The 27,476-nt window shown below is 51.4% G+C and overlaps 1 protein-coding gene across 1 annotated transcript; it reads left to right on the top strand.

The window, feature by feature from the left end:
- Positions 1-343: 343 nt before the first annotated feature.
- Myh6 (myosin heavy chain 6) lies at positions 344-25,681 on the top strand. Its single transcript, XM_026406061.2, has 39 exons — positions 344-400; positions 2,096-2,119; positions 2,503-2,715; positions 4,142-4,285; positions 4,539-4,695; positions 4,787-4,814; positions 5,024-5,135; positions 5,402-5,494; positions 6,160-6,223; positions 6,494-6,592; positions 7,131-7,234; positions 7,327-7,465; positions 7,946-8,214; positions 8,476-8,646; positions 9,922-10,231; positions 10,853-10,923; positions 11,212-11,299; positions 11,389-11,506; positions 11,632-11,755; positions 12,030-12,166; positions 12,990-13,245; positions 13,399-13,641; positions 13,786-13,962; positions 14,240-14,385; positions 14,642-14,732; positions 16,709-17,098; positions 17,446-17,572; positions 17,662-17,780; positions 18,340-18,536; positions 19,040-19,223; positions 19,381-19,546; positions 19,641-19,765; positions 20,595-20,903; positions 21,425-21,628; positions 22,502-22,627; positions 22,735-23,010; positions 24,402-24,497; positions 25,155-25,289; positions 25,643-25,681. The coding sequence occupies exons 1-39, from the start codon at positions 347-349 to the stop codon at positions 25,664-25,666; spliced, it is 5,910 nt and encodes a 1,969-aa protein (XP_026261846.2). The 5' UTR covers positions 344-346; the 3' UTR covers positions 25,667-25,681.
- The last annotated feature ends 1,795 nt before the right edge of the window (positions 25,682-27,476 follow it).

Below are 27,476 nucleotides of genomic sequence, written 5' to 3'. Positions count from 1 at the left end.
GACACTTGAGGACATCATGAAGAAAGCCATGTGAGTATGGGCTCCAGAAAGGTTGGGAGGGGACACCAGAGTTCTACCTGGGGTGGAGGGCCATCTGCAGAGCCCCACACCCCTGGAATGCAGAGCCTGGGGCCCAGCTGGTGTAAATCCCCAGGACTGCCAGGCGCCCCAGCCATCCTCAGCAGCACCTGCACCCTCTGGCAGCACAGAGAGGCGGAAGGGAGCAGCCCCCCACCCCCACCTCTCCTCCCTCAGGCCCCAGGATTAACGCCTCTGACCTCTCCACCAGGAACGAAGGATGGCAGTGGGACAGTAAAAACCTATGTGTGCAAATGTTGGTGGGCAAATGTGTGCATTAATGTGCATAAAAGCAAGAAGGGAAATCTGCAAGCTTAAGTGGGTAAGTGAAAAATCTGCATGTATATGGCTGAAAATGGCCATGGACTTATGGCTGGTCAAGTCTATATGTGAAGGTACTAGACTGTAGGTCTCTGTGCAAGTCTGCCTGAAGCTGTGTGGGAGAAACCTCACTGTATGAGGGAGCTGGATGACAGCCACTGTACCAGAAGCACCAGGAGTGGGGTGGGAGCCCCAGATGTGCCCCCAAATCAAGGCAGCCTCAAGTTCTCTAGAGAACACCTGGCTGGAGACTTGAGGGATAGAAACCAAGCAGAGCATTTTGGGCAGAGTAAGGGCAGGACAGAAATTCTTTTCCTGATGAAGGGAAACTGAGTCAGGGAGCTGATGTCCTCTCTGGGCATCCTGGTTCTAGCCCCCAGACCCCAGAACTGTGGGACTCCAGGTCTGAGAGAGTAGGGAGATGCTCTCAGCCTGAGGCTATGTGAGAACAGGCAATGTAGAAAGCAGAGGGTAGGGAACCAAGGAGGGGGGCCTGTGACTGAGGGATAGGGGACAAGTATTTGTCCTGCAAGAGAAGGTGACCCTCGCCCAGTGTGTTCAACTCACTCTTCAGATTAAAAATAACTGAGGTAAGGGCCATGGTGGATGGGGGAGGTGGTGCGAAATGGTCCTGTCTTCTCACTATCTGCCCATCAGCCCTTTGGAGGGGAGGAATGTGTCCAAGGACTAAAAAAAGGCCCTGGAGCCAGAGGGGCTGGGGCAACGAACCTTTCATGGGCAAACCTGGGGGCCCTGCTGTCCTCCTGTCACCTTCAGAGCCAAAGGGATCAAGGGAGGAGGAGCCAGGAGGCAAGAGAGGTGGGAGGACAGGGTCCCTCCGGAAGGACTCCAAATTTAGGCAGCAGGGTGGGGGAAGTGAGATATAAAGGAACCAGAGCTCTGTGGACACACAGAGACTCGTCCGACACAGGTAAGGGGGAGTTTGGGATGAGGGCTCTGCAGCCAGTGCAGACAGCTCCCCGCGAGGGCTCCTGTCTTCCTGGGAGTAGGGTGCGGGTCCACTGGGGGCCCATGGGTTCTTTTACAGCTGCCTTCCTCCAGTTTAGGAAGTTCCCTCCAAGAGTGTGTTTCTACTGCAACACCAGCCCTCTTTCTTCTCAGACTCCATTCTCTTCCTGCACCTTTCTGAGTCTTGCACATGCTGCCTCCTTCCCCTCCTTTGGGTGTTTTCCTTCCCTTGGTCCTGATCTTATCATGCTTCTTGGTCTTTACCAGTCCTTGTCTAGATGGTGCTTCTCTACCTGTCTCTCTCCCTGGCCCTTCCCTCTTGGCTGTGTTCTAATCTGCCTCTCTGTGTCTCACTCTGTGTCCACTTATCGTGGCTCATGCTTTTACTAACTCTTCACCCTTTTTTTTTTCCTTTCTCTCTCTCTCTCCCTTTCCCCACCCCCACCCCACCCCAATGCTGGGAGGTGGAACCCAGGGTTTGGTGGCATGCTAGGCAAGTGCTCGACCCCTGAGCCGTGTCCCCAGTCCCTCTGCATCTGTTTTGCTCTTTCATTCTCCCTCTCTGCCTCACTCCTTGTTTTGGTCTCTTCTGCTCAGTCTGGCTCTCTGGGTCAAGTCTCCTCTTCCCAGCTGGCCTGCATCCCTTGTTCATTCTCCTGTCTGTTCTTCTCTCTGTCCTGTTGCACCTCTGGGCTGCCTCGCTCCACCTGTGGTCCCAACTCTTCAGGATTCTCTGAGAAGAGATAACCAGGTGAGAAGCCCCCTAACTTCCTCCGTAAACGGCAGATCAGGTTTCTCCTGCCAGGTCGCTGGACCAGGGTCCTCTGTCTCTCCCCTAAGCAGCTTAGCACCTTCCCTTGGCAAACTCCAGTCAACCTGAACCTACAGAAACCCCTTTTTGAAATCCACCTTCAGGTGACCTCGGAGGGCAAGGAAAGCAGAACTCCCAGGACAGGACAGGGGTGGGGAGCGGGGGCAGGGGGGCGTTCAGCATGTGCCTAGGCAAGCGCCTATTGATGTGGTGGAAAGCAATAGGAAAGAGGTGGGGCAGGAGGTAGGGGTGAAAAGGACAAGGCCACCCACCAAAGTCTGGGCCCATTGCAGAAATAACAGGTCCCTCCTGTCTTCGACCAGAAGAGCAACAAGATGACTGACTCCCAGATGGCTGACTTTGGGGCAGCAGCCCAGTACCTCCGCAAGTCAGAGAAGGAGCGTCTGGAGTCCCAGACCAGGCCCTTTGACATCCGCACTGAGTGCTTTGTGCCAGATGACAAGGAAGAGTTTGTCAAGGCCAAGATTGTGTCCCGGGAAGGGGGCAAGGTCACTGCTGAGACCGAGAATGGCAAGGTGCGTGGGGCACGGTGTCAGGGCAGGGGGTAAGTTCCTGGGGGGGGGGGAGTGCAGGACTGGAGCCACCTATAGTGGGAATTGAAGGCCTGAGGAGAGAGCTGGGATGCAAGGTCATTTCCCTCAACAGCCCAGCATCTGAGCCTTCTCAGAGGACCCTGAGCAGATGCATCAGGATGTCACCCCAGGGATGCATACCACTTGCCAAAGAGGATGCTGGAAGGGGTGCAGGGGGTTCACTGTTTCCCCCTCAGAGAGGTCTTATAGATACAGAAGGCACAGACACACCATTAAATGAAGCCCCCTTCCCCCATCCCACAGAACATGGTGGCACATGCCTATAATCCCAGCACTTGGGAGGCTAAGACAAGAGGATTGAGAGTTCAAAGCCAACCTCAGTAACTTAGTGGTCTAAGCAACTCAGCGAGACCCTGTCTCTAAATTAAAATATTTAAAGGACTGGGGATGTGGCTCAGCAATTTAGTGCCCCTGGGTTTAATACCTGGTACTAAAAAAGAAAGAAAGAAAAAAAAAAAAGAAGTTCTCCCTTCTGGCACTTGCACCCCTCCTCTCTGTGCCTCAGTTTCCTCTACTGGTTCCTTTTCTCAAATTCTCCTCAAACAAACCAAGAGCCAACTCTTAGATCCAAATGAACATAGAGCAGAAACTTTTGAGCTGAAATCTCAGTACTGGGGTCAGTGACTGTCACTAGGAAACCCCTGCTCCTGGCTTGCTCACTCTAGCCATGAGAATCACCACAGCTCACCAGCAGGGCTCAGAGCTGTGTGCCTCCCAGACTTGCTGACTGAATGTTGCATCCACTGAGGTGTGTAATAACGGGCCAAAACCCATGGGGCCCTTGCTTTGATTCTTATCCTGACTCTGCCACTAGCTGGTCACTGTGAAGGCAAATCATTTAATTGTTGAGAGCCACAGCCACCACTATAAAAAATGCTGCAATGCCTACTGACAGGATCTAATGTCAGGCCATGGCAAATTAACTAATGCCAATCAAACTACACCAAAAGTGGTACATGTGGTGTGTAGGGTCTGTAAGTTGTTCTTCCAGTAGGGAAAATCCTTGCCTTGAGCAAACACTGCCCTGGAACACAGACCCCAGGAGACAACTCCTGGTAACACATAAGGTGGGCACGTATCTTGGAGCTGCCAGTACCCAGGTTTGCCTCTAGATACTTAAAACATAGGGACGGGGGTGATATCATAGGGCCTGGAGAACTGGCAAAATAAAAGGGTCGTAGGACAGTCTCTAGGGTAGAGAGTCTGTGAGCAGGAAAATTATCAGGGGACTGTGTCCTGTAGTAGCTAGAAGATAGAACCCTGATGATGGAAGAGCTAGGGGAGCAGAGCCTTACTTGGCAAGCACAGGCTGGGAATTTGGTTGTCCTACCACCCATTTCCTCTCTAGACGGTGACCGTGAAGGAGGACCAGGTGATGCAGCAGAACCCACCCAAGTTTGACAAGATTGAGGACATGGCCATGCTGACCTTCCTGCACGAGCCGGCGGTGCTGTACAACCTCAAGGAGCGCTACGCAGCCTGGATGATCTACGTGAGTGGCTGCTGCACACTGCAGGGGCTCCTCGTCCTGGATGGAGGCCCTAGTAGGCCAGCAGAACCCTCCGAAACAAAGGGGATAGGGACTTTCCCAAGGGACCCAGTCTCTTCCTACCCGCTATCCCTGGTCAGCTGCAGAAAAAGAGAAACTGGCTGGAATAACTAGAAAAGCTCCTGCCTGTCACCACTGTCCATCCCAGTCTTCCTGTTTTCCCTAACCTCATGCCCAGCCCTGTCTCCTACTCCAGACCTACTCGGGCCTCTTCTGTGTCACTGTCAACCCCTACAAGTGGCTGCCAGTGTACAATGCCGAGGTGGTGGCCGCCTACCGGGGCAAGAAGAGGAGCGAGGCCCCACCTCACATCTTCTCCATCTCTGACAACGCCTATCAGTACATGCTGACAGGTGAGCCCTGCACCTGCCCTGTGCCTGTCCACCCAACCCCCAGCTGAGCCCTCAGCCCTCACTGCATTGCCTCTCCTCTTTTCTCTTCCAGATCGGGAGAACCAGTCCATCCTCATCACGTGAGCAAGTGCCATCCACCTACGGGGGAGGGGGTGGTATATCCAGACTGTGATTGCAGGGAGTGTAGAGTATTGGACTCTTTCTCAAGGGAAAATCCTATACTGTGCTGGACTCTGGTTGCTTAGACTGGGAAGGGAAAAGCAAATGCTGAGCTCTGTATGAACAACAGGAAGAATCCTGGGTTCTGATTGGTCCCTGTTATTTCTAGTGGAGAATCCGGAGCAGGGAAGACTGTGAACACAAAGCGTGTCATCCAGTACTTTGCCAGTATTGCAGCCATAGGTGACCGTGGCAAGAAGGACAATCCCAATGCAAACAAGGTGCCGTGTGGCTGACTCACAGGTTCAGAAGGGGGCGGGGCGTTGGGGGCAAAGCAGGGCTCCTGAGGGTCCACGCTGTGCAGAAGACCTTGTTAGCAGGAGTCACACTCTGAAATCTGAGGTCTGACTCCCTCTGGAGCTGCAGATACACCAGCAGTTCATCCAGCCCCACCTCACCCCCGAGGGCCAGAGCAGCCTTGCTGCCCTCCCACCACCACCTAGAAGTGGACAGAGGATGAATGCCCATGGTTCTGCTCCCTTCACAGGGCACTCTGGAGGACCAGATCATCCAGGCCAACCCTGCTCTGGAGGCCTTTGGCAACGCCAAGACCGTCCGGAACGACAACTCCTCCCGCTTCGTGAGTTGTCCCTGACCACTGCCAAGTGGCCTCATTCAGAATTGAAAAGAGAAGGGGGTGCTGTTTTGCCAACAGTGGGCACACTCAGTTGATTGTACTGTGTCTAGCTTTGGGATATCAACAAGCATGTGCATACACACAAATCCTCCCAATCCTGTCCTGGGAACCCAAGGAAAGTGGCCCAGAGTCACCATAACTGTTCTCTAGCCAAGTAATAGAAATGATTTGGGTCATATTTTAGATTTCTCTTATGAGTATTTCCAAAGCTCTTCCACAATGGACATAAGAAGATAGCACAGGCTTTGGAGTCAAAGGCCTGACTCTCTGTGTTCTCAGCAAGTTCCCACACCTCCCTGAGCCCACTTCCTTCACTGTGAAGTGGGAGCCATGACGTCTACCTTGCGTAGTACTGATGGGATTACGTGAGAGAATGTAAGAGGCATAAACGGAAGAGGTTCTCCCTGTGTCAGTCCCTGGGCTGCTGATTCCACTCACATTCCCCACTGGGCATTGACACTGTTTTCCATTTTACTGAAAATGGAAAAGAGATACCGAATATGTCATTTACATTCCACAACCACCAGGGTTTCTGGGTTGAGTTGAGGTGCATGATTTCACTCTGTCCCTTCTGGCCAGTCCCCTTACGCTGTTCCATCTGCCCACAGGGGAAATTCATCAGAATCCACTTTGGAGCCACTGGAAAGTTGGCTTCCGCGGACATAGAGACCTGTGAGTAACAGTAGAGAGCCTGCCTGTCCTCTGAGTCCTTCTCCTTTGCCTGCCCTCCCGGCCGCACCCTGACCTCCTCATTCCCTCCACCTTCTCTCTAGATCGACATCTGCTTTGTGGGTTTAATATTTTTTTTTCTTTAACTCAGTCTTTCCCCCTGGGTCTAGCTATTGCTCTGCAGGAGCCTTTCTCCGCATCTCCACCCTTCTGTTGGCTCTCCTCTCTTCCCTTGCTCTCCCACCTCACCTTTCTCCACCTTCCCCACCTCAGACCTGTTGGAGAAGTCCCGGGTAATCTTCCAGCTAAAGTCTGAAAGGAACTACCACATCTTCTACCAGATCCTGTCCAACAAGAAGCCAGAGCTGCTGGGTGAGCCTCACCTGCACCCTTGCCCCACTGCCTACCCCAAAGCCCACCTGTGTGCAGTGCGGGTCCTCCTTCCCCTCACTCTGCCCACCTGCCTGCTTCCCTTCCCTCTGCTCACTCTCTTCCTCCCCGGCCTGGGACCCTGGGACCCTGAGTCTCCTGCCTCCCCGCTACACCACCACACTCCTTACTCCTTCTCAATGGCTTCTTTCCACACCTCCCCTGGCACCTTTCTTCTCCTCATTTCTGGTTGATTCTCTCCTTCTCTTCACTCGCCTTCCCTTCTTCCACACGCCATTCCCTACTATCCTCCCTCTTCCTTCTTGCTGAGGCCTCAGGTATGTTCCCTTCCTGGACGCCCCCCCACCCATGTAGGTCTTCATGTCCTCTGGATTCTCTCCTTGCTCCTTGCTGATCCTCCTTTTCTCTTCCTGCTCCCTTTCCTTTCCTCCTCCATTCTCCCTCCATTCTCCTCTCCCTTCCCTTCCCTGCCCCATCCCTATCTCCTTGTCCCTGCCCTGCCCTCCCTTGCCTGGCACAGACATGCTGCTGGTCACCAACAACCCCTACGACTACGCCTTCGTATCTCAGGGAGAAGTGTCCGTGGCCTCCATCGACGACTCTGAGGAGCTCATGGCCACTGATGTGAGTGAGGAGGCTGGGGTGGTGCTGTCACAGCTCCTGAGAGCTCCTGGCCACTGCTCCAACCTCCCTCTGCACCTCTGGTTCTGTCCCAGAGTGCCTTTGACGTGCTGGGCTTCACTCCAGAGGAGAAAGCCGGTGTCTACAAGCTGACGGGCGCCATCATGCACTACGGAAACATGAAGTTCAAACAGAAGCAGCGGGAGGAGCAGGCGGAGCCTGACGGCACAGAAGGTGAGCAGGGCAGGCGGCCAGAGGCGTTGACTAGGCCAAAGGGGCCTGTTGACTTATCATGCCAGAGACAGTCATGGGAGCTGGGTCTCCCATGCTGTGTCCAAAGGTCCTTTCAACAATTCTTAAGGAATTAGGTTGAAAACAGGCTTGTTTGGACCCCAGAAGAGAATGTGAAAGGAAATCAGGAGAAGTAGATGGTTGGAGAGCCTGGCCTTTTCTGAGGGGCAAGCCCTGAATCCAGGCTTTCTTCTCATTTAGAGCCCAGTTAGGCCTCTGACCACTCACGGTCCCCAGCAGGCTGGTTCCTGAGGACCTGAGGCTTGGGGGCCAGAGGAATGGGTTGACAGGTGGGAAGGACAGAGACACAAGGGAGTTGGGCAGACAGGGAATCCTCCCATGCCCACAGCTGCACTAACTAGAAGTGATTTGAGGCAGGGAGGGAGAATCTTTGTAAGTGCTCACTCTCTCTTTCTCAACCAGATGCTGACAAGTCCTCCTACCTTATGGGGCTGAACTCAGCTGACCTGCTCAAGGGGCTGTGCCACCCTCGGGTGAAAGTAGGCAATGAGTATGTCACCAAGGGGCAGAGCGTACAGCAGGTGTACTACTCCATCGGAGCACTGGCCAAGTCAGTGTATGAGAAAATGTTCAACTGGATGGTGACACGCATCAATGCCACCCTGGAGACCAAGCAGCCACGCCAGTACTTCATAGGAGTCCTGGACATTGCTGGCTTCGAGATCTTTGATGTGAGCCAGGGAGCCACTTGCACACTCACAGTCACTTGTGGAGGGCCAGCTAGGGGTCAAGCACAGAAAGGCAGGGCACTGACAGGGCAGTCATTGTCCCTGTCCTCAGGGCAAGCCCTCCCTCCCCTGCCTTGACCTGGGAGGGGACCAGCCCCACCCCTGCTGGGCTTGGGCATGGTGCATGGCACAGCCCTGGGCTGACCCCTATGGCCACCCAGACACCTGCCTGCCTGACCTGCTCCTGCCCCTCCCCGCCTGCAGTTCAACAGCTTTGAGCAGCTCTGCATCAACTTCACCAACGAGAAGCTGCAGCAGTTCTTCAACCACCACATGTTCGTGCTGGAGCAGGAGGAGTACAAGAAGGAGGGCATCGAGTGGGAGTTCATCGACTTTGGCATGGACCTGCAGGCCTGCATCGACCTCATTGAGAAGGTGCCTGGCCCCATCTTCCGTAACTCCCTCCTCTGCCATATCAGAAAAAGTGACAGCCCCGCTCCCTTCTGCATTCAAGAAACTAGAGTTCCCCAGAATCCTGGGTCCTTCTCCAGACCCAGCTTTCACCCACTGTGAAGTCATGGGCATACACGGGATGATCCCCTTTGGTCTTTCCCCAGGATTTCTAATCCTGTTCTCTCTGTATGGTGGTGGCATTTCTGTAGTAAAAGTGAAGAGTAGAGAAGGAGAGTCTCCTGGCCTCTCTCAACCCCATAAGAAGCATCTTTCATGGAAAAATCCTAGACTAAAACTAGAGACATTTGGCTTCCTATCCTCTTCCGGTTCACTGAGAAATAAGCCAGTCTGCAGCCCCTCTTCTCTGTGGATGGTCCTCAGGAGAGATGGGGGAGAAGGTGGGAGCCACCTCATGCCAGTGCTGACTGCCCTCAGTGTGCCTTTGTTCTTTGCTAACACAGGCCAGAGCCTGAGTATCTCCCATCCAAGTAGTAACTAGGTCCGACCCTGCTTAGATTCTGAGACAAGAGGAGATCTGGAACATTGAGGGTGGTATGGTCACAGAGAGAGCCTGAGTATCCCACCTGCACCTAGCCAGTCTCTACCTTCACAAAATGTGAGCCTCCCATAGTCTTTGAGTCATTATCCTAAAACTATGGGAAAAATGCATGAGTACATACATATATACATGTATGTGTGTATATATGTGTGTGCATACGTATGTTTTTCTAGAGAGATATTCTTTGGCTTAAACAAATTTTCAAAAGCATTCCTATACCAAGAAAAGCCAAGAACTACATTCCCTGAAAGATGGAGCATTGTACAGAGCCTAGGTCCTTCTAATCAACCCTTGAAGCATTGCTACCTCTGTCCAGTAGATAGACGTCTGACCTGCCCCTGCAGTCTGATTCCTCTGACACTTCTGTTCCTGGCCTAGTGTCCCTGGTGCAGAGACATCAGGAAAAAATGGTCAGTGTTGTGAAGTATTGAGGCCTTGAGGGATGATTAGGAGTACATAGCTCTTTGCTGGGTCCCCTGAGGCAGAAAAGGTCATACAGGCTAGATCTGAGTGTAATTGGATTTAGGTCATTTCCAGGAATATTGGCTTCTTATCCTGGGACAAGAGGTATAAGCACAGGTTCCCTTTGGCCCACCAGCAACACTGGGCTGTGGAGTTTTCTCACTCAGGATGTGGGACTCTGGAAGCCTGGGAATATGCTAAGTGATTCTCTCTCCACCTTCCCACCCTGACCTCAGCCCATGGGCATCATGTCCATCCTGGAAGAGGAGTGCATGTTCCCCAAGGCTACTGACATGACCTTCAAGGCCAAGCTTTATGACAACCACCTGGGCAAGTCCAACAACTTCCAGAAGCCACGCAATATCAAGGGGAAGCAGGAAGCCCACTTCTCCCTGGTCCACTATGCTGGCACCGTGGACTACAACATCTTGGGCTGGCTGGAGAAGAATAAGGACCCACTCAATGAGACAGTAGTGGGCTTATACCAGAAGTCCTCCCTCAAGCTCATGGCCACACTCTTCTCTTCCTATGCTGCTGTTGATAGTGGTAAGTAAGCAGCCCCTGCATCTAGCCAGGGGACTTTTAGAGGTGCAGGGTCCAGAAGTAGGCAAGGAGAGGCTGTTAGTCAGGAGGTCCCACCAGAGTCCATCTCTACCTCCCCTTAGTACCTGCCTTTGTCCACTTGGTGTTTTGCATACTGGTGCACATGTCTGCTTCCTCAAGGTCAGTAAGAGCAGTACATACAACATTGTCCCAGGCCCAGCATAGAGCCATGCAAGCAAGAATTCTTAGTCTACAGGAAGAGGATCACTGAATGCATGGTAGAACAAATGGACCTGTAATTCAGAGAGAAAGAAAAAGGGTGTGGATTGAAATTAAAAGGATAAGAAGAAAACTAGAAAGTGGGAAGACATAAGAATGGAGGGGAGTGTTAGAAGAGGAGGGTTAGGCCCTTGATGGGATTTCAATGTCTACCGATGAGCTGCCTTATGGGCTTGGTCTTATCCAATCCTCTGTCCAGCTTTTAGAGGTAGTTACTCATCCTCATGGAAACCTGAAGAATAGCCTTACCAAAGTCACATAGCTATTGAGTGCCAGAGCCCTGTCCCTGCCCCAGGGTTCCTCTGTTGTTAAGCTCTTGTTCATTGTTCCTTTTCCCGTTATTAGGGGATAGTGGTAAAGGCAAAGGAGCCAAGAAAAAGGGCTCATCCTTCCAGACCGTGTCTGCTCTCCACCGGGTAAGAAGGGCCCAGAGATTCCTGAGAACCTGTGGTGGGGAAGCCCTAGGCCTGGGGCTGCATTGCCCTCTCCTGCTGCTCTGAGGTTGAGGAGGAAAGAGGCCAAAGTCATGTGGTAATTTTTAGCATGTAAATTCTAGACAAGCCTGAACTCACATCATGAATTAGTTGTCAACCCCCTGTCCCATGGCTCCCATAAGTTCTGGTGACAGGGTGCCTGGGACCAGGGCTCAGGGACCTAAAAGCAGGCCCTTGTGGTTCCTAACTCTCCATCTTCATCCACCCTAGGAAAATCTGAATAAGCTGATGACCAACCTGAGGTCCACCCATCCTCACTTTGTGCGCTGCATCATCCCCAATGAACGAAAGGCTCCAGGTGAGCTCCGGGGAAGGCTTAAGTCTGGGGAGGATGCCTGACATCCACTTACCCTGAGAATGACCCCTTCTCCTCCCCTCCTACCACAGGGGTGATGGACAACCCCCTGGTCATGCACCAGCTGCGCTGCAACGGCGTGCTGGAGGGCATCCGCATCTGCAGGAAGGGCTTCCCCAACCGCATCCTCTATGGGGACTTCCGGCAGAGGTGGGTACGGATGTGCCCCGGAGTGCAGGGAGCAGAGGAGCAGTAGTCTGCAGACAGCCCTGGAATTCTGTAAGCAGAGCATAATCCATGCACAATGCAAGTGACCCCAGCACTCCCTTCCCCAGGTATCGCATCCTGAACCCAGCGGCCATCCCTGAGGGACAGTTCATTGACAGCAGGAAAGGGGCAGAGAAACTGCTGAGCTCTCTGGACATTGACCACAACCAGTACAAGTTTGGCCACACCAAGGTGAGTCTAGAGCCCTGCTAGGTGGTTGCAAGGCAGGTGGCTATGATGGATAAAGCTGCAGGAGGCAGATCCCCAATTCCTGGCTTCCTTGTTAGCCCAAGAGCTGAAACCCAGGCTTCACTTCTCTCTTGTGTTTCGCATTTGCAGTCTTGGGTTTAGGATGTGGAGTGATGGGTCCTCTGGGAACTCATCCAGGGTCCTCCCACCTCTTTCTCCACCCCAGTTGTCTCAGATCTGAGGCTGAGGCCTCCTTGGTTCTAACCCCTGTCCACAGGTGTTCTTCAAAGCTGGGCTTCTGGGGCTGCTGGAAGAGATGCGAGATGAGAGGCTAAGCCGCATCATCACACGCATCCAGGCCCAGTCCCGGGGCCAGCTCATGCGCATTGAGTTCAAGAAGATCGTGGAGCGCAGGTAAGGCAGGAGGGAAAGGGGAAGGCACCCCAGAGATGCAAGAGGCAGACAAGAGGTACCAACTAATATGGTTCAGAAGATCGGGCTGCACATCCTGGCTTTGCCACTTACTTGCTGGCCTGAAAAAGTTATTTCTTACCACTCTGGGTCTCATTTGGATTTTTTTTTAAATAAAAATACTCCAAAGAAATACCATTTTAAAACACCAGATCAACCAAAATTATGAATGCTGACCCACTGTTAACAAATGTGTAAATTAGTACAACCTCTTTGGAAAGCGATTTAGCATTATCATTTAAAAATGAACAGTCACAAACTTTTAAATTCCCATCCTGAGTACTTTTCCACAGAGAAGCTACACATGTGCACCATGGAAAAAAAAAAAAAAAGAATCTTCATAGGAACATTGGTCAGAAATCTAGAAACAATCTGAATTTCCATGTTTTTTATCCAAAGGCGAATAGATAAATAGTATTATAACCATTCAGTGGAATATTACAAAGCAATAAAAAGAGTGAACTACAACTATATAGTACCATGTGTTGAACCTTAAAGTGTATTGTTGGTTTTTTGTTTTGGTTTTGATACTAGGGACACTTTGGTAGCCAGGGAAACTTAATCACTGATTTTTATTGAGCAACTCCATACTCAGTGTAGTGATGTTGGGTTGGGAGTACACGTAGGGAGTAAGGCTACAAGAAGGGCCCCTGCCTCTGATGCCTGCAAACTTGCTTAAATGGGAGGAAGGCCAAGTGCAGTTGGCTCCATGATTGGGAAGTGTTCCTTCATGGGGTTCCTCCCTACCTCCACGTTTCCTTGTCAGGGATGCCCTGCTGGTAATCCAGTGGAACATTCGGGCCTTCATGGGAGTCAAGAATTGGCCGTGGATGAAGCTCTACTTCAAGATCAAGCCACTGCTGAAGAGCGCAGAGACAGAGAAGGAGATGGCCAACATGAAGGAGGAGTTCGGGCGCATTAAAGAGTCACTGGAGAAATCTGAGGCTCGCCGCAAGGAGCTGGAGGAGAAGATGGTGTCCCTGCTACAGGAAAAGAATGACCTGCAGCTTCAAGTGCAGGCAGTAAGTCCATTACCTGTGCATCTCTCCCTTTCTCTCACCCGGATCATAACCCTTTTTATCACAAGGGACCCCAAGTCTAAGAGCTCAGCTCTCTTTAGACCCTGCATATCTCCTCTCTTAATCACCAGTTTCTTCCCTGTCCTCTTCTCCCAGGAACAAGACAACCTCAATGATGCAGAGGAGCGCTGCGACCAGCTGATCAAGAACAAGATCCAGCTGGAGGCCAAGGTGAAGGAGATGACCGAGAGGCTGGAGGATGAGGAGGAGATGAATGCTGAGCTCACTGCCAAGAAGCGCAAGCTGGAAGATGAGTGCTCTGAGCTCAAGAAGGACATTGATGACTTGGAGCTGACACTGGCCAAGGTGGAGAAGGAGAAGCATGCAACAGAGAACAAGGTGAGGGCAGCTCCCTCTGACTCCATCCCAGGTCTCCTCAGGATTCCAAGGCCAGCATGTGGTCCTGGTCCTTAACATGGAGGTCCCCAGAGATGTCTCCAGACCAGTGACCTTTGACCTTAAGCTGGGATTTCGGATTGACAGGTGAAGAACCTGACAGAGGAGATGGCTGGGCTGGATGAGATCATTGCCAAACTGACCAAGGAGAAGAAAGCTCTGCAAGAGGCCCACCAGCAGGCCCTGGATGACCTTCAGGCTGAGGAGGACAAGGTCAACACCCTCACCAAGTCTAAGATGAAGCTGGAGCAGCAGGTGGATGATGTGAGTAGAAAGAATCATGTTCTGTCTCTCTCAGGTCCAGATTTTGCAGTCAACACCAATGGTCAAGGGCGTTCCTGATCCTTAGACCTAAGTTCTATGGCCCCTGGAGATTTTTTTGCTCTCTTCATTGGGCTAGGTCTCTGAATCCTGTGGGCTCTCAAGATTTCTCTGCTGATTTGACTTCCAATCCCACTGGACTTCATGTTTAAGTAAAAGCAGATGAACACATATGGATTTCAGGTTTTCTGGATGTTGTTCATTTTCTTCTCCTCACCAGCTGGAGGGATCCCTGGAGCAAGAAAAAAAGGTGCGCATGGACCTGGAGCGAGCGAAGCGGAAGCTGGAGGGTGACCTGAAGCTGACCCAGGAGAGCATCATGGACCTGGAGAATGACAAACTGCAACTGGAAGAAAAGCTCAAGAAGTATGCAGCATGGCAGCCAGGAGGGGTTAATGGCGGTGTCAGGCCTGGTAGTTGGGGCTCAGGGTGCTGCACCTCTTCTGGGTATGCACACCCTGGACACACTGAAAATGAGGGTGATCACAACCCTCTACCTTCACTGTCTGGGCCAGGAGGGAGGGAGTTTCACTGTCTGGGCCAGCTTGCCATGCTGAGGCAAGCAAAGAGAATGGGCCCAGAGGAAGGAGGACCACTATTCACCATCCCCATTCTCCTCCAGGAAAGAGTTTGACATTAACCAGCAGAACAGTAAGATTGAGGATGAGCAGGCTCTGGCCCTTCAGCTGCAGAAGAAACTGAAGGAAAACCAGGTGATGTTCTTCCCAGCGCAGCCAAGGGGCAACTCGACCTCCTGAGGCTGAGGGAACTGCTTAGGGTTTTAGACAATGTCTGGAACTCAGTTATCCCTGACTTACAGGCACCCTAGAACACCAGCCTACCCCTAGTGAGCAAGGATATATTATTTCAGCAACACTATTTTAAGGATGAATTGTACCTACTAAAAGGGTTTCTCTCTTTGAGATATGCTTTACATCATGGGCTTTCTGCTCTGTGGTTAGTAATGGAACTCAGTTCTCCCCTAATCCTTCCTCTGCATGGGTGGGGCAGCTCCTACCACCTTGAGCAAGTCACTTACCCTTTCTGATCCTCAGATTCTCTTCTCATCTGTAAAATGGGACTGACAAAACCCTGCCTTTCAGGACCAAACAAGATAATGTATATGGAACCACTGTGTCAACTAGAAAGCTCCACATAAATGTCATTTTGAGAATGAAGTGACAGAAGTTACCAACCCCTAGCAAGAGCGTATTCTTTCACTATAGGCCACGCATGCTAGTGCACACCTGTACTCCCAACTGCTCAGGAGCCCACAAGTTTGAAGACAGCCTTGGGCAACACAGCAGGACCTATCTCCAAAAAACAAAAACAAAAACAACCCAGTCCAGTCTCTCTTACCTTTAACGTAACTTGAATTTTAATGTGTTTTTAGCAGTGGGTTTGTCAAACAAGCCCTGGTAACCTAAAGACAGGCACTGTCTCCATGGCCACATCTGGACAGAGTGAAAACAGACACTCAGCTACCAGGGGCAGGGCCTTGTTCTCTCATTTTCTGAGTAGGCTGCAGCTTATAGAAAGAACTGGTCTCCCCTCAGCACAGGGGGTCCTTGGCTCAGAGTACAGGTAACTTGTAAACACAATTTCACTCCTTTAAGCTATTCAGGGATCCCCCTCTCATCTTTGGTACTCCTTCTGGGGTTTGGCCAGAATATTGGGCCATTCCTGGGATCTTCTATCCTGGTGTGGGCAACTTTTTTGGTTTTTTTTTGGACCCAGAACAACAGTGTTGTTATCCTCACCAGGTCTTGACATGAGCTGTGGCTTCTCCCCTCCCTCTTTGCGTTCTTGAGCATAAGTTCCAACTTCTCCATCCCAGGAACAGAAGCATAGGTCCTCTCTCTCTTCCTCCCAGGACCAACCCTGTTATCCATTAAAGCCACCTATTTTCCCAGATGAAGGAAACGCCAATAATCCTCCTCTTTGCTTCTAACTAACCAAACAGCAGATCAAAATGGTAGATGGGACATTCTCCCAATTTGGTCCCAACCAGGGCTAAGTCCAGAGCGATGAGATAGGGGCACAATAAAGAGGAGGGCACTCTGCTAGCTCTCACCTGAACTAAAGGGAGTGAACAAGCTAGAATCCAGTCCTGGTCATAAATAAGTAAGCCCCCAAGAGTGAGGAATATGGTTGATCAGACTTTGTCATTAACTTGGAAAATTACAATAGTATTTGATTGTTCTGAGGCAATTGAAATATTGTTGCAAACATTTGTAGAAATACAAGCACCCTCTGTCCTGTCTAATGGTAAGGGGAGTACAATATGTGGACTCTGAGATTCCTGATTTCATGGGATCTCATGGTACTCCTCAGAACACCAGCTCTGAGAGTTGAAAGCTGCAGATGCCCAGATGGAGTCTGAGAAGCCCTTAAGAAATGCCTTGAAGGTTTCACTTCAACTAAATTCTTATTGATGGCCAGTGCATTATATGGTGCTTAGCCTTATCCCTGGCCTCTACCCACTAGACACCGGTAGCATCTCCCATTATACTATAACAATTAAAAATGCCTCCGGACATTGCCAACTGTCCTATAGGGGTGCAAAATTGCCCGTGTTAAGAACCACTGCTCAAGAGGGACCAAAGTATTTGGGAGTATTTTAGAGTCTTGGTGGGGCCCAGTGGAAGAGTCTGACCAGCTGGTCTGAGTCCTTCACATCTGGGCCCAGGCACGCATTGAAGAGCTGGAGGAGGAGCTGGAGGCTGAGCGCACGGCCAGGGCCAAAGTGGAGAAGCTGCGCTCAGACCTGTCCCGAGAGCTGGAGGAGATCAGTGAGAGGCTGGAGGAGGCCGGAGGGGCCACATCTGTGCAGATCGAGATGAACAAGAAGCGAGAGGCTGAGTTCCAGAAGATGAGGAGGGACCTGGAGGAGGCCACGCTGCAGCACGAGGCCACAGCTGCAGCCCTGCGCAAGAAGCACGCTGACAGTGTGGCCGAGCTGAGTGAGCAGATCGACAACCTGCAGCGGGTGAAGCAGAAGCTGGAGAAGGAGAAGAGCGAGTTCAAGCTGGAGCTGGATGATGTCACCTCCAACATGGAGCAGATCATCAAGGCCAAGGTGAGCCCAGCTCCACTTCTCCTCTCCCTCTTCTCTCGGAAACTGTGGCTTCCTCCCATGTTCTCTCTACGTGTCCTCTCTCTTGTCCTTCTCACTCCCTTCATCTTCCTGATCTTCAGATCCTCTCTATCCTGCTCCTCCCTGGCCCTCACCTCCTCCTTTCTTTAATCCATGCCCCCTCTTCAGACTGATCCCTTCCCACACTGCTTCTGTCTCCCTCCTGCCCTCTGTGCTCTTCCCACCTTCGCCCTCTCTTCTTTCCTGAAGTCTGGTTAACCCAGTCCCTTCTCCCTGCCAACCCTGGCCCTTCCCGCATTCACCTTCTCTGTGTCCATTACTGCCTGAAGGCAAACCTGGAGAAAGTGTCTCGGACACTGGAGGACCAGGCCAGTGAGTACCGCATGAAGCTGGAAGAGGCCCAGCGCTCCCTCAATGACTTCACTACTCAGCGAGCCAAGCTGCAGACCGAGAATGGTGGGTGCCCCGACCATCCCCGCTCCTGTCCTGCATAGGGCATTGGTTTCCCTCTTTCACGGCCCACAAACCCCTCATTCTGCCTCCAGGAGAATTAGCCCGGCAACTAGAGGAAAAGGAGGCTCTGATCTCCCAACTGACACGGGGGAAGCTCTCCTACACCCAGCAGATGGAAGACCTCAAGAGGCAGCTAGAGGAGGAAGGCAAGGTGAGGCCCAGCTAGGGGAAGTGGGACAGGCTTGATGGTGGCCTTGAACATTAAACCTCAACTCCAGAACTAGGTCTGGAGAGACTGGCTCAAAAGTACACACCTATAATCCCAGCTACTTGGGGAGCTGGGGCAGGTAGAACACAAGTTTGAGGTCAGCCTAGGCAACTTAGTGAGATCCTCTTAAGATAAAAAGAACTGGGGATGTAAGCTCAGTGGTAGCGTGCTTACCTAGTGTGATGAGCCCCTGGATTCATTCACCAGTTTAAAAAAAAGGAAGGAAGGAAAGGAGAGAGGGAAGAATTGGGCCTGGAGGCTGGAGAGACACCTTCATAATGAAGAACACTCTAGTCCAGATTCTCCTACCTTCCAGCTAAGCGATACCCTGTCAGTGCTTCTTTCCTTGTTTGTAAAGGTGTGGGGTGGACAAACTGGGAAGCCACTCGAAGACTGAGATTCCACCTCAGCGCTCATGCTGGAAGAGGCTGAGGCTCAGTTGAAGGGTCTAGAGAATGTGGGCAAGGATTCCCTCTACCTCTTGGTGTCCACGTCTCCCCAGGCCAAGAACGCCCTGGCCCACGCACTACAGTCGGCCCGGCATGACTGTGACCTGCTGCGGGAGCAGTATGAAGAGGAGATGGAGGCCAAGGCCGAGCTACAGCGTGTCCTGTCCAAGGCCAACTCAGAGGTGGCCCAGTGGAGGACCAAGTATGAGACAGATGCCATCCAGAGAACAGAGGAGCTGGAGGAGGCCAAGTGAGTGCCGAATGCCTCCACCCTGATTCTCAGAGAGGAACAGAGAACCTGGGGTGGAGACAGGCAGAGTGGATATAAGTAAGTGGTTTGGGTGGGAGTGACAGGGGATGGGTGAAACCTGGCAGGCAATAGAAGTGCTTGAAAGGAAGCCTGGATTCTGCGATCTGTGAGCCCTGGCTGGCCCTGACCCACTTCCTGTGACAGGCGAGCTTTTGGCCCGGGTTATACCTAATGCTCATGTATAAGACGAGCAAAAAGCTTGTTGGTCAGAGGAGCGATCGTCAATCAGCCTGATGAGGGACTGGGAAGAAGTTGTGCAGCCTATGCTGATGAACTGTTCTAGGCACCAGCAGTCTTGGCTCCTCTAGGCTGGGGTTCCAGTGTCCCAGGGAGCTGTGGAAGGGTGTGGGTCTTCCTCATCTGCAGTACCAGTACGAGAGAGTCAACACTGATCCCCACCGTTCCCATGTAGAGTCTCTCACACACACATATTCCCCGGGCAGGAAGAAGCTGGCCCAGAGGCTACAGGATGCAGAGGAGGCCGTGGAGGCCGTCAACGCCAAGTGCTCTTCCCTGGAGAAGACCAAGCACCGGCTGCAGAACGAGATCGAGGACCTGATGGTGGACGTGGAGCGCTCTAACGCTGCTGCTGCGGCCCTGGACAAGAAACAGAGGAACTTTGACAAGGTGGGCCATGGGTGGGGCCACAGCCAGTGTGCAGGTCTGGAGGGCCACAGGCATGGTACTAGTGCTGGGGAGGAAGGCTGAGCTCAGGCCAGGGGTCTGGAGCACCTGGACATGGGACTGGACGTGGAGGCTGCACAGTGAGCCTCGTCCCTTGCAGATCCTGGCCGAGTGGAAGCAGAAGTATGAGGAGTCACAGTCCGAGCTGGAGTCTTCGCAGAAGGAGGCTCGCTCCCTCAGCACCGAGCTCTTCAAGCTCAAGAACGCCTATGAGGAGTCGCTGGAGCACCTGGAGACCTTCAAGAGGGAGAACAAGAACCTGCAGGGTGAGCGGCCCCAAGGCAGGAACTATAGGGGCAGGAAGGGTCATGTGGGTCAGGGTGAGCCAGGTTTTGAGCTTTCTGACCCTCTAACCCTCAGAGGAAATCTCGGATCTGACTGAGCAGCTAGGAGAAGGAGGAAAGAATGTGCATGAGCTGGAGAAGGTCCGCAAGCAGCTGGAGGTGGAGAAGCTGGAGCTGCAGTCAGCCCTGGAGGAGGCCGAGGTGAGGTGGCCTTCCCAGCACTGCCCCCCAGCCTGTCCTGCTGTCTTCCACCTCGCCCTCACCCTGGAGTGACCTTGACCCCAGGACAAAACATATTAGTGAAAGGCTATGTACTGCCCCACTACCCATGACTACCTCTAATGCCAAGGTCTGCACAAAGGGAAATGTCAGTCTTAATTTTAGGCAGAAGGTTTTTTAAAGTTGGAATCTGGCCTCATGATAATCACTCAGACAGTGGGGACATGAGTTTGAAATGGCTTGAGGACCAAGTTTCCTCTGTGTCATTGGACATTAACCTCTCTGTGCGTCGGTGTCCTTTTCTGTGGGATGACATTAATATAACATTCCTCCAAGATTGTGTGTATGATTATTATGAAGATTAACTGATGTGATCTGCTCAAGCACTTAATTTACATTAGCTATTGTTTCTATGCATTTTTAAGGCACTGGGAACAGCCCTGAGTTTGGGACTTCTAATTTCTTCTCACTCAAGGAGAGGGACCTAGTAAACAAAGAGATTTTTACATTATAGAAATCCCTCTTTTTTTCTGTGATCTTAAAGTGGGTCAAGAATCCCTGCCATGTTAGTGCCAGGGGTCAGGCATCCGACAGGTTCAAACTCCTCCCTTCACAGAGGAAGACCCATGAGTCAGGAAGCCCAGGAAGTCCAGCACTTCCTCCCCAACAGGATCTTGGGTGCAGGGCCCACCTCCCCATCTCTTCTTCAGGCCACAGTCCTGGTGATTCCTGTCATCCTCTGGTCCTCCCTCCCTGTCCACCCTGGGCCCTGACTGTTGGCCTCAGATCTCTCTCCCCACCCTCCTTCTAGGCCTCCCTGGAGCATGAAGAGGGCAAGATCCTTCGAGCCCAGCTGGAGTTCAACCAGATCAAGGCAGAGATTGAGCGGAAGCTGGCAGAGAAGGACGAGGAGATGGAGCAGGCCAAGCGCAACCACCTGCGGGTGGTGGACTCGCTGCAGACCTCCCTGGATGCAGAGACACGCAGCCGCAATGAGGCCCTGCGGGTGAAGAAAAAGATGGAGGGCGACCTCAATGAGATGGAGATCCAGCTCAGCCATGCCAACCGCATGGCTGCTGAAGCCCAGAAGCAAGTCAAGAGCCTCCAGAGCTTGTTGAAGGTACACAGAGACTCTTGGAAGCAGGAGGTCACCTCATCCAGAAAGGGGATTGGCTTCCATGGGTCCTTTTTAAGGGGACACCAGCCCCCTCCTGCCCTCGGTCACTGCAGAGACCTTTAACAGGTCCCTGCTAAACTACTGTAATGGGCTCTCAGCCAGGCCAATAGGACAGCCTCAGAGGCCCAGAAGCACCTGAAGACCGCCCAAGCCCATCTGAAGGTAACAGGAGTTGAGGCTCTCAGAAGATGGGGAGCCCAGAGGAATGGTGAAGGCCATAAAAAGTGTCTTGAGCTAACAAAGATGAGAAACTAGGAGCTGCCTGTCTCCCGGATTTGGAGGCTTGATGATTAGAATGTCCTGGACCAGTCCAGCCTCCAGGATAGAGAATTATTGAGGGAACATGCCCCTGTTTCCTCATTTGACAAGAGGTTGATGAATGTAGGATGGGGTGTTATCAGAGCCAAAATGGGAGGCCTGATGGTACAGGGTCCAGGCCTGTTCTCATCATGCTTTCCCCTCAGGACACCCAGATCCAGCTGGATGACGCAGTCCACGCCAATGATGACCTGAAGGAGAACATCGCCATCGTGGAGAGGCGCAACACCCTGCTCCAGGCTGAGCTGGAGGAGCTACGGGCCGTAGTGGAGCAGACTGAGCGGTCACGGAAGCTGGCTGAGCAGGAGCTGATTGAGACCAGCGAGCGGGTGCAGCTGCTGCACTCCCAGGTGAGGGGTTCAGAGGCTATCATGTGGAACCCTGCTGAGTATCAGAGACCAAGACATCTACAGAAACCAGATGTTCCAAGTGAGCATGTCCAACTAGGATTTCAAATTATTTCACCTCTTGGGCCAACACTCATCTGTTAGTAGCAGCTGACAGAACCACTATTTTGAGAAGTTTTACATATAAAGTCTAGAAAAAGCTAAAGGTGTCTTGATTGATTGGTGATGGCTGCCAAAGTCACAAATTTGGGAGTAGTAGAATACATGCTGTTATTCGATACCCTTGACCTAGAAGACAGCCTCCAGTTTGCTCTGTAAAGATGGGAGTCTAAAGAAGTATATCTGAATCTCTTTGCCACCTGAACTACAGAGAGAATACCATTTTCTGCAATTCCACTCACACTATTTTCAATTATACTCTGCAGTGGGTGTTTGTGCCCATCTATTGAAGTGCCCTGTGGAGTTTTGTCTTGTAATTTAATGTGTGTGCATGAATGACACCATCCGATGACCTACTGTCCTCTTTTAGCCCACTCCATTCTTTCTCTAACTATAACCACTTCCAGAATATTTTCCTAGTGTGAAACTTGGTTTTGTTTTCCTTGGAATATTTTCATGCTCCTACATAAACATGCAACTGAAGAGTTCAGGAGTAGAACTGTGGACCTTTTGCTGTTTGAAATCTTTCTTCAGAGATGAGTAGTTTTACATATAAAGTCTAGAAATGATCTGTAGGAAAGGGTAAAACAGGTGCAAATCAATGTCTATCCCAAAAGCAGGGCTTGTTGCTTTAATGTGGCCCCTTTCAATTCTCTCTGGATAGTGGTGTGAAATCCAATAACAAAGTATATGATCGTTTTCTCTACTCATATCTAGAACACCAGCCTCATCAATCAAAAGAAGAAGATGGAGTCAGACCTGACCCAGCTCCAGACTGAAGTGGAGGAGGCAGTGCAGGAGTGCAGGAATGCTGAGGAGAAGGCCAAGAAGGCCATCACAGATGTGAGTCCCCCACCCTGCTCACCCACTCCAGGCCTGTGTCCCCTGGGCTAGGCAGTGAGGGTGTGAAGACTTGACCATACCACATACCCCCGCTTTCCTGTGCACAGGCCGCCATGATGGCAGAGGAGCTGAAGAAGGAGCAGGACACAAGTGCCCACCTGGAGCGCATGAAGAAGAACATGGAGCAGACCATCAAGGACCTGCAGCACCGGCTGGACGAGGCTGAGCAGATAGCCCTCAAGGGCGGCAAAAAGCAGCTGCAGAAGCTGGAGGCCCGGGTGCGGGAGCTAGAGAATGAGCTGGAGGCAGAGCAGAAGCGCAATGCAGAGTCAGTGAAGGGCATGAGGAAGAGTGAGCGGCGCATCAAGGAGCTCACCTACCAGGTGCGGGCAGGTGGATCAGAAGCAGATGTGGCAGCTGCTTCGCCAGCACACACAGGGCACCTGCTGAGCTGCTGTCCAGGATTGCCGGGCTACACACCCATCACCAGCTCTTTGAGATATTGTTTGTAGATTTATTTTTCTTTCTGACCCTGGAGTCAGTTCCACTTGCATCCATGAATTTCTGTAGCAAAAATGGAGAATTCACTTCCACTTTAACCAGAAAACTCTTTTAACCAGAATCCCCCCAGAGTTCTTTGTTTAATTCCTTTTTTGCAGTGCTGAAAATCAAATCCGGGGATTTGTGCATTCTAGGCAAGAGGTTTACCACCGATCTATGTCCCCAGCACCCCTGCCCCAGGAGTTTTTATAACCCAAAGTTATAAAAACATGGTAGCCAAAGTGCTACCATGAGTGCTACCACGAAAGCTTCAGAATAGTCGGAAATCTTTCCACCTACTACCAGCCTGACAGGGAGACATGAGTCAGGTGATGGGAAAAGACTCAGAGTTCTTCCAGGAACTTCTGGGACCCACAAAAAAAAAAAAGCCTTAGAGAAAAACCTCCACCTGCATAGCTCAGAGCCTTCACAGTCTTCTGGAAAGTAAGACCAAGAAGATGGAGATGTTGGTCCATTTGATAGGTGGATATCAGAAGCATAGGAAAGAGATTATAGAGAGAACTGCAGATTTTTATGGATAAAGATGGAAAGGGCATCCTAGCACATACATGATACGAAAATAGGAATGATCAAATGACATTGGAATCAGTGATCCTGGTGCCCAGATTTTGGCCCAGGGCAATGTATTAGAATATTAGGCTGTGACAGATTAGAATAATCTGGACAGGGGTGGGGATATAGCTCAGTTGGTAGAGTACTTGCCTCTCATGCACAAGGCCCTGGGTTCAATCCCCAGCACCACACACACACAAAAAAAAAAAAAAAAAAAATAGGATAATCTGGACAATGATAATATCCCCTTCTTTCTTCCTTCCTCATTATTTCTCTCTGGTCATCTCAAGAACCACTATGCAATAGCACCCAAGTTGTTCCAGGTGGGAACTCTATCCACCAGATCAAGGCTGGAACAGGCCAAGTGCATCCAAATGACCACATTAGAGAATTCTATTAGGTTCTGAGCCCCTTCCCTGACTTCCAGCATTTGGACCACAAGCCTCATTGCTTTGTGAGTCCCTGACTTAGAAGCTTGCCCTGCTCCTTTGACCTACAGTTAGAAGCAGAGATGGACCCTTACCTACCACCTCTTTGATCTGGGCTATTGGAGGGAGGAGGAGTGGTTGAGGCCTGGGGAGAAGAGTGGAATAGGGAAGACAAAAAGGTAATTGCACTTGTTGTTCTCTGAAAACTGGTTTCTCCCACCCACACACTCCAGACAGAGGAGGACAAAAAGAACCTGCTGCGGCTGCAGGACCTGGTGGACAAGCTGCAGCTGAAGGTCAAGGCCTACAAGCGCCAGGCTGAGGAGGCGGTGAGTTTGTGGTTTTCTCCCTTCTTTCATCAACATACCTACTATGTGTGAGAGCCCATGAGTATCTGCCATAGCCAGGCCTGGACGAAGGGTCAATCTAATCTTTATCAGACATTAACTCTATATGTCTGTGAGCTCCGAGCTGTGTCAGGCACTCTGAGTTCATGATGTAGTGACCCAGCACCTGCCCAACAGCTGCCCATAGTCCACTCACCATAAACCCAAGGGAAAGCAGTGGAGAGGGACCATTGGTGTTGAAGGCAGGAAGAAGGCCATGGAGTTAGAACCAGGCCTGAAAGGGAATCTGACTAGGCATAACACAGTAAGGAATACATCTGGTGAGCAGGAAAGTGTGGGCATGAGGTATGGATGAGCATATCTATGCAGGAAGTCAGCAAGCATCTGAGTTATGATTAGAATAGGTGCAGTGAAGCTGGACTTTGGGGTGGGGAGAGGGCCATACCAACCAGCATGGCATTTATCCTGGGCACTGGATGGCTGTGAAATATTCTAAATGCTGGACAAGTTTGAGGAAGGTGTAATGTCAGGTGCATGAGACCCTTTAAGGCTGTTGCAGGAACTTGGGTAAGAAGTGAGTGGTTCAGAGACAGGGAGCTGGTCTCAGGCCCCATCCTCACATCCTCCCCTTCCCCATAGGAGGAGCAGGCCAACACCAACCTGTCCAAGTTCCGCAAGGTGCAGCACGAGCTGGATGAAGCAGAGGAACGGGCCGACATCGCTGAGTCCCAGGTCAACAAGCTTCGGGCCAAGAGCCGTGACATTGGCTCCAAGGTGGGTCTCTCCCTTGGTCTGTACTAGTCAGACAGGAATCTCTGCAGAGAGCCCAACCCCATTCTCTCATCCGCTAAACTATAAACACCCCTAACATGGGATCCCAAGATCACTGAAGCCTAACTGCCCCCACTTTCTTTGGTGGTTCTGGGGATTGAACCCAGGGCTTTATACATGCTAGGCAAGTACTCTACCACTGCACTGCACTCCCAGCCCTAACCTCTCCCTTTCTATGGGTGTCTCTCTTGGCTCCTGAAAGCCCTAGTGACCCAGCACCTGCCCAACAGCTGAATCTTCCCCAAACCTTCCTCCCTCTTGCCAGCCGCCTCTCACACCCCCTTTTCCTTTCTCAGCAAAAAATGCATGATGAAGAGTGATGCTGCCCCCAAAACCTGGCTGATGCTCACCCACAATAAAATATGAGACCTGACACTGCTGTGCCTTTTTGTTCTTCCCACCTGAAGCCCATCCTGGATCAAGAAAGCTGGTGGCCATAGCCCCTGTATCAGAGCTGTGGGAATCAAAGCAAGCCCAGAGAAGTGAGGTGTCCTGCTTGGCAGCATGAGTCTTAGCTCTGCTTGGTCAATCCCAAGGAAGGGGGACAGAAATTTTAGCAGTGGAAGAAATAAAGACACCAACAGGGTGAGCCAATTATAGACACTGAGATACAGAATTTTGGTGTCAAAGCGGGAGCTACCCTCTGCCTACCCATCTCTGAGGCCACTACCGGCATTAACATTGTCCTGGGATATCTGATCTTTGCAAACAAATTTTCTGCTGATACCCAACATGGTTCAGAGCTGGCCTAGGAGGGAGGCACAGGGAAAGGATGTGGAAAAGGTCCTATTCTAGTCAGCTCCTTGGAAATAGCTCACAGGAATTACCCCCAGCAGCCCCAGGGGTCTGACTCCCAGCCTCTGTGGGTTAGCATCTCCCCATGAGGGTATCCCAGGACTCCAGGGCCAGCCAATGCTGAGCCCATTCAGTATGCAGGGTGGATGAAGTGTGGCAATGCTCATCCATTTTTACTGTCACACAGACATGGACAAGCACAGAGGCATACACAGTCACTCACCATTGAGCAAGGTTCTCCTGTCTCTGAGCTTTTACTGAGGACCAGTCACATAGTTGCTCAGGGTTCAGCTGGTTTAACTTCCTTTTGCTCAAAGTAAAGCTCTACCCTCCACTGGACTTTTTGACGAGGCTCTCCAGACTACCTTCTTATTCTTTTACCTGGCACCCCGCTCCCCAACTCCACTAGTTGATCTTCTTCTATCCCTCCTTTCAGGTGGTGCCCATCCAATCACATTCCTGCCAGGTCAGCCACCTCGTCTTGAGAATTAATTATACATAAAACCAGAGAGCTGTGAGCAGAATCCAGGAAAACAAAATCCAGTTGGTTCTAGACTTGGAGAACCTGCCAGGAGAGGCTGTCAGATCTGATGAGGAGCCAGGGCAAAAGGATAGGAGAACAGAAAACAGGAGGCAGGAAAAGTCAATCCAAGAGAGGAGTGGGCAGGACCCAGGAAGCAGAGCACCACCCCAGAGCTCAAGATCCAAGGTCCAGGCAGGGCTTGGGGACTGGGGCCTACAACTGTAAGGAGCACCCCAAAAGATAAAAGAAGGCATTTCATAACAGGAACAATCAAGCACTCAGGATAGGGAACAGCAAGTCAGCTGATTGCAGCCACTGAGCTGGGCCCTGTCTTAGACTGGGCAGGGAAATCCTGGCTGCACTGAACTCCATGGACCAGGCCAGGCTGATTCCCAGGCTGTGGGTGCTGCTCCAAACTCTTAGAGCTGAGCTCTCCCATACCTTTCATTGTGGGAAGCCCTCCACCAGCCTGTCTCCCAATCTGTGAGGGCTCATGGACAAGGCTTCACATCTGAATGCCTGATACACAGCACAGGGACAAAAAGCACTCAGGAAATGTGCTCTGAGGAACCAGCAAGCTGAGACAGAGGGCCCATTGGTGGAGAGAGCTGCAGATGAGGCTGGTCTATTATTTTCAGAGCTACAAGGGAGCTTCATATCATACTGTATCTAGAACACCTGTCTAGGTGTTAGGACAGCTGGCTTCTAGCCCTAGTTCTGTCAACAAATCAGTAGGTCACTTCTCCTGAGCCCCAATTTTCACTTATGTAGAATGAGGGTATTGACCTGCTGATATCTAAGAGCTCTTCTAC

The sequence above is a fragment of the Urocitellus parryii genome, chromosome 6 (assembly GCF_045843805.1).
Source record: "Urocitellus parryii isolate mUroPar1 chromosome 6, mUroPar1.hap1, whole genome shotgun sequence".
Lineage (NCBI taxonomy): Eukaryota > Metazoa > Chordata > Mammalia > Rodentia > Sciuridae > Urocitellus > Urocitellus parryii.
This window is presented reverse-complemented; position numbering and strand designations above follow the sequence as displayed.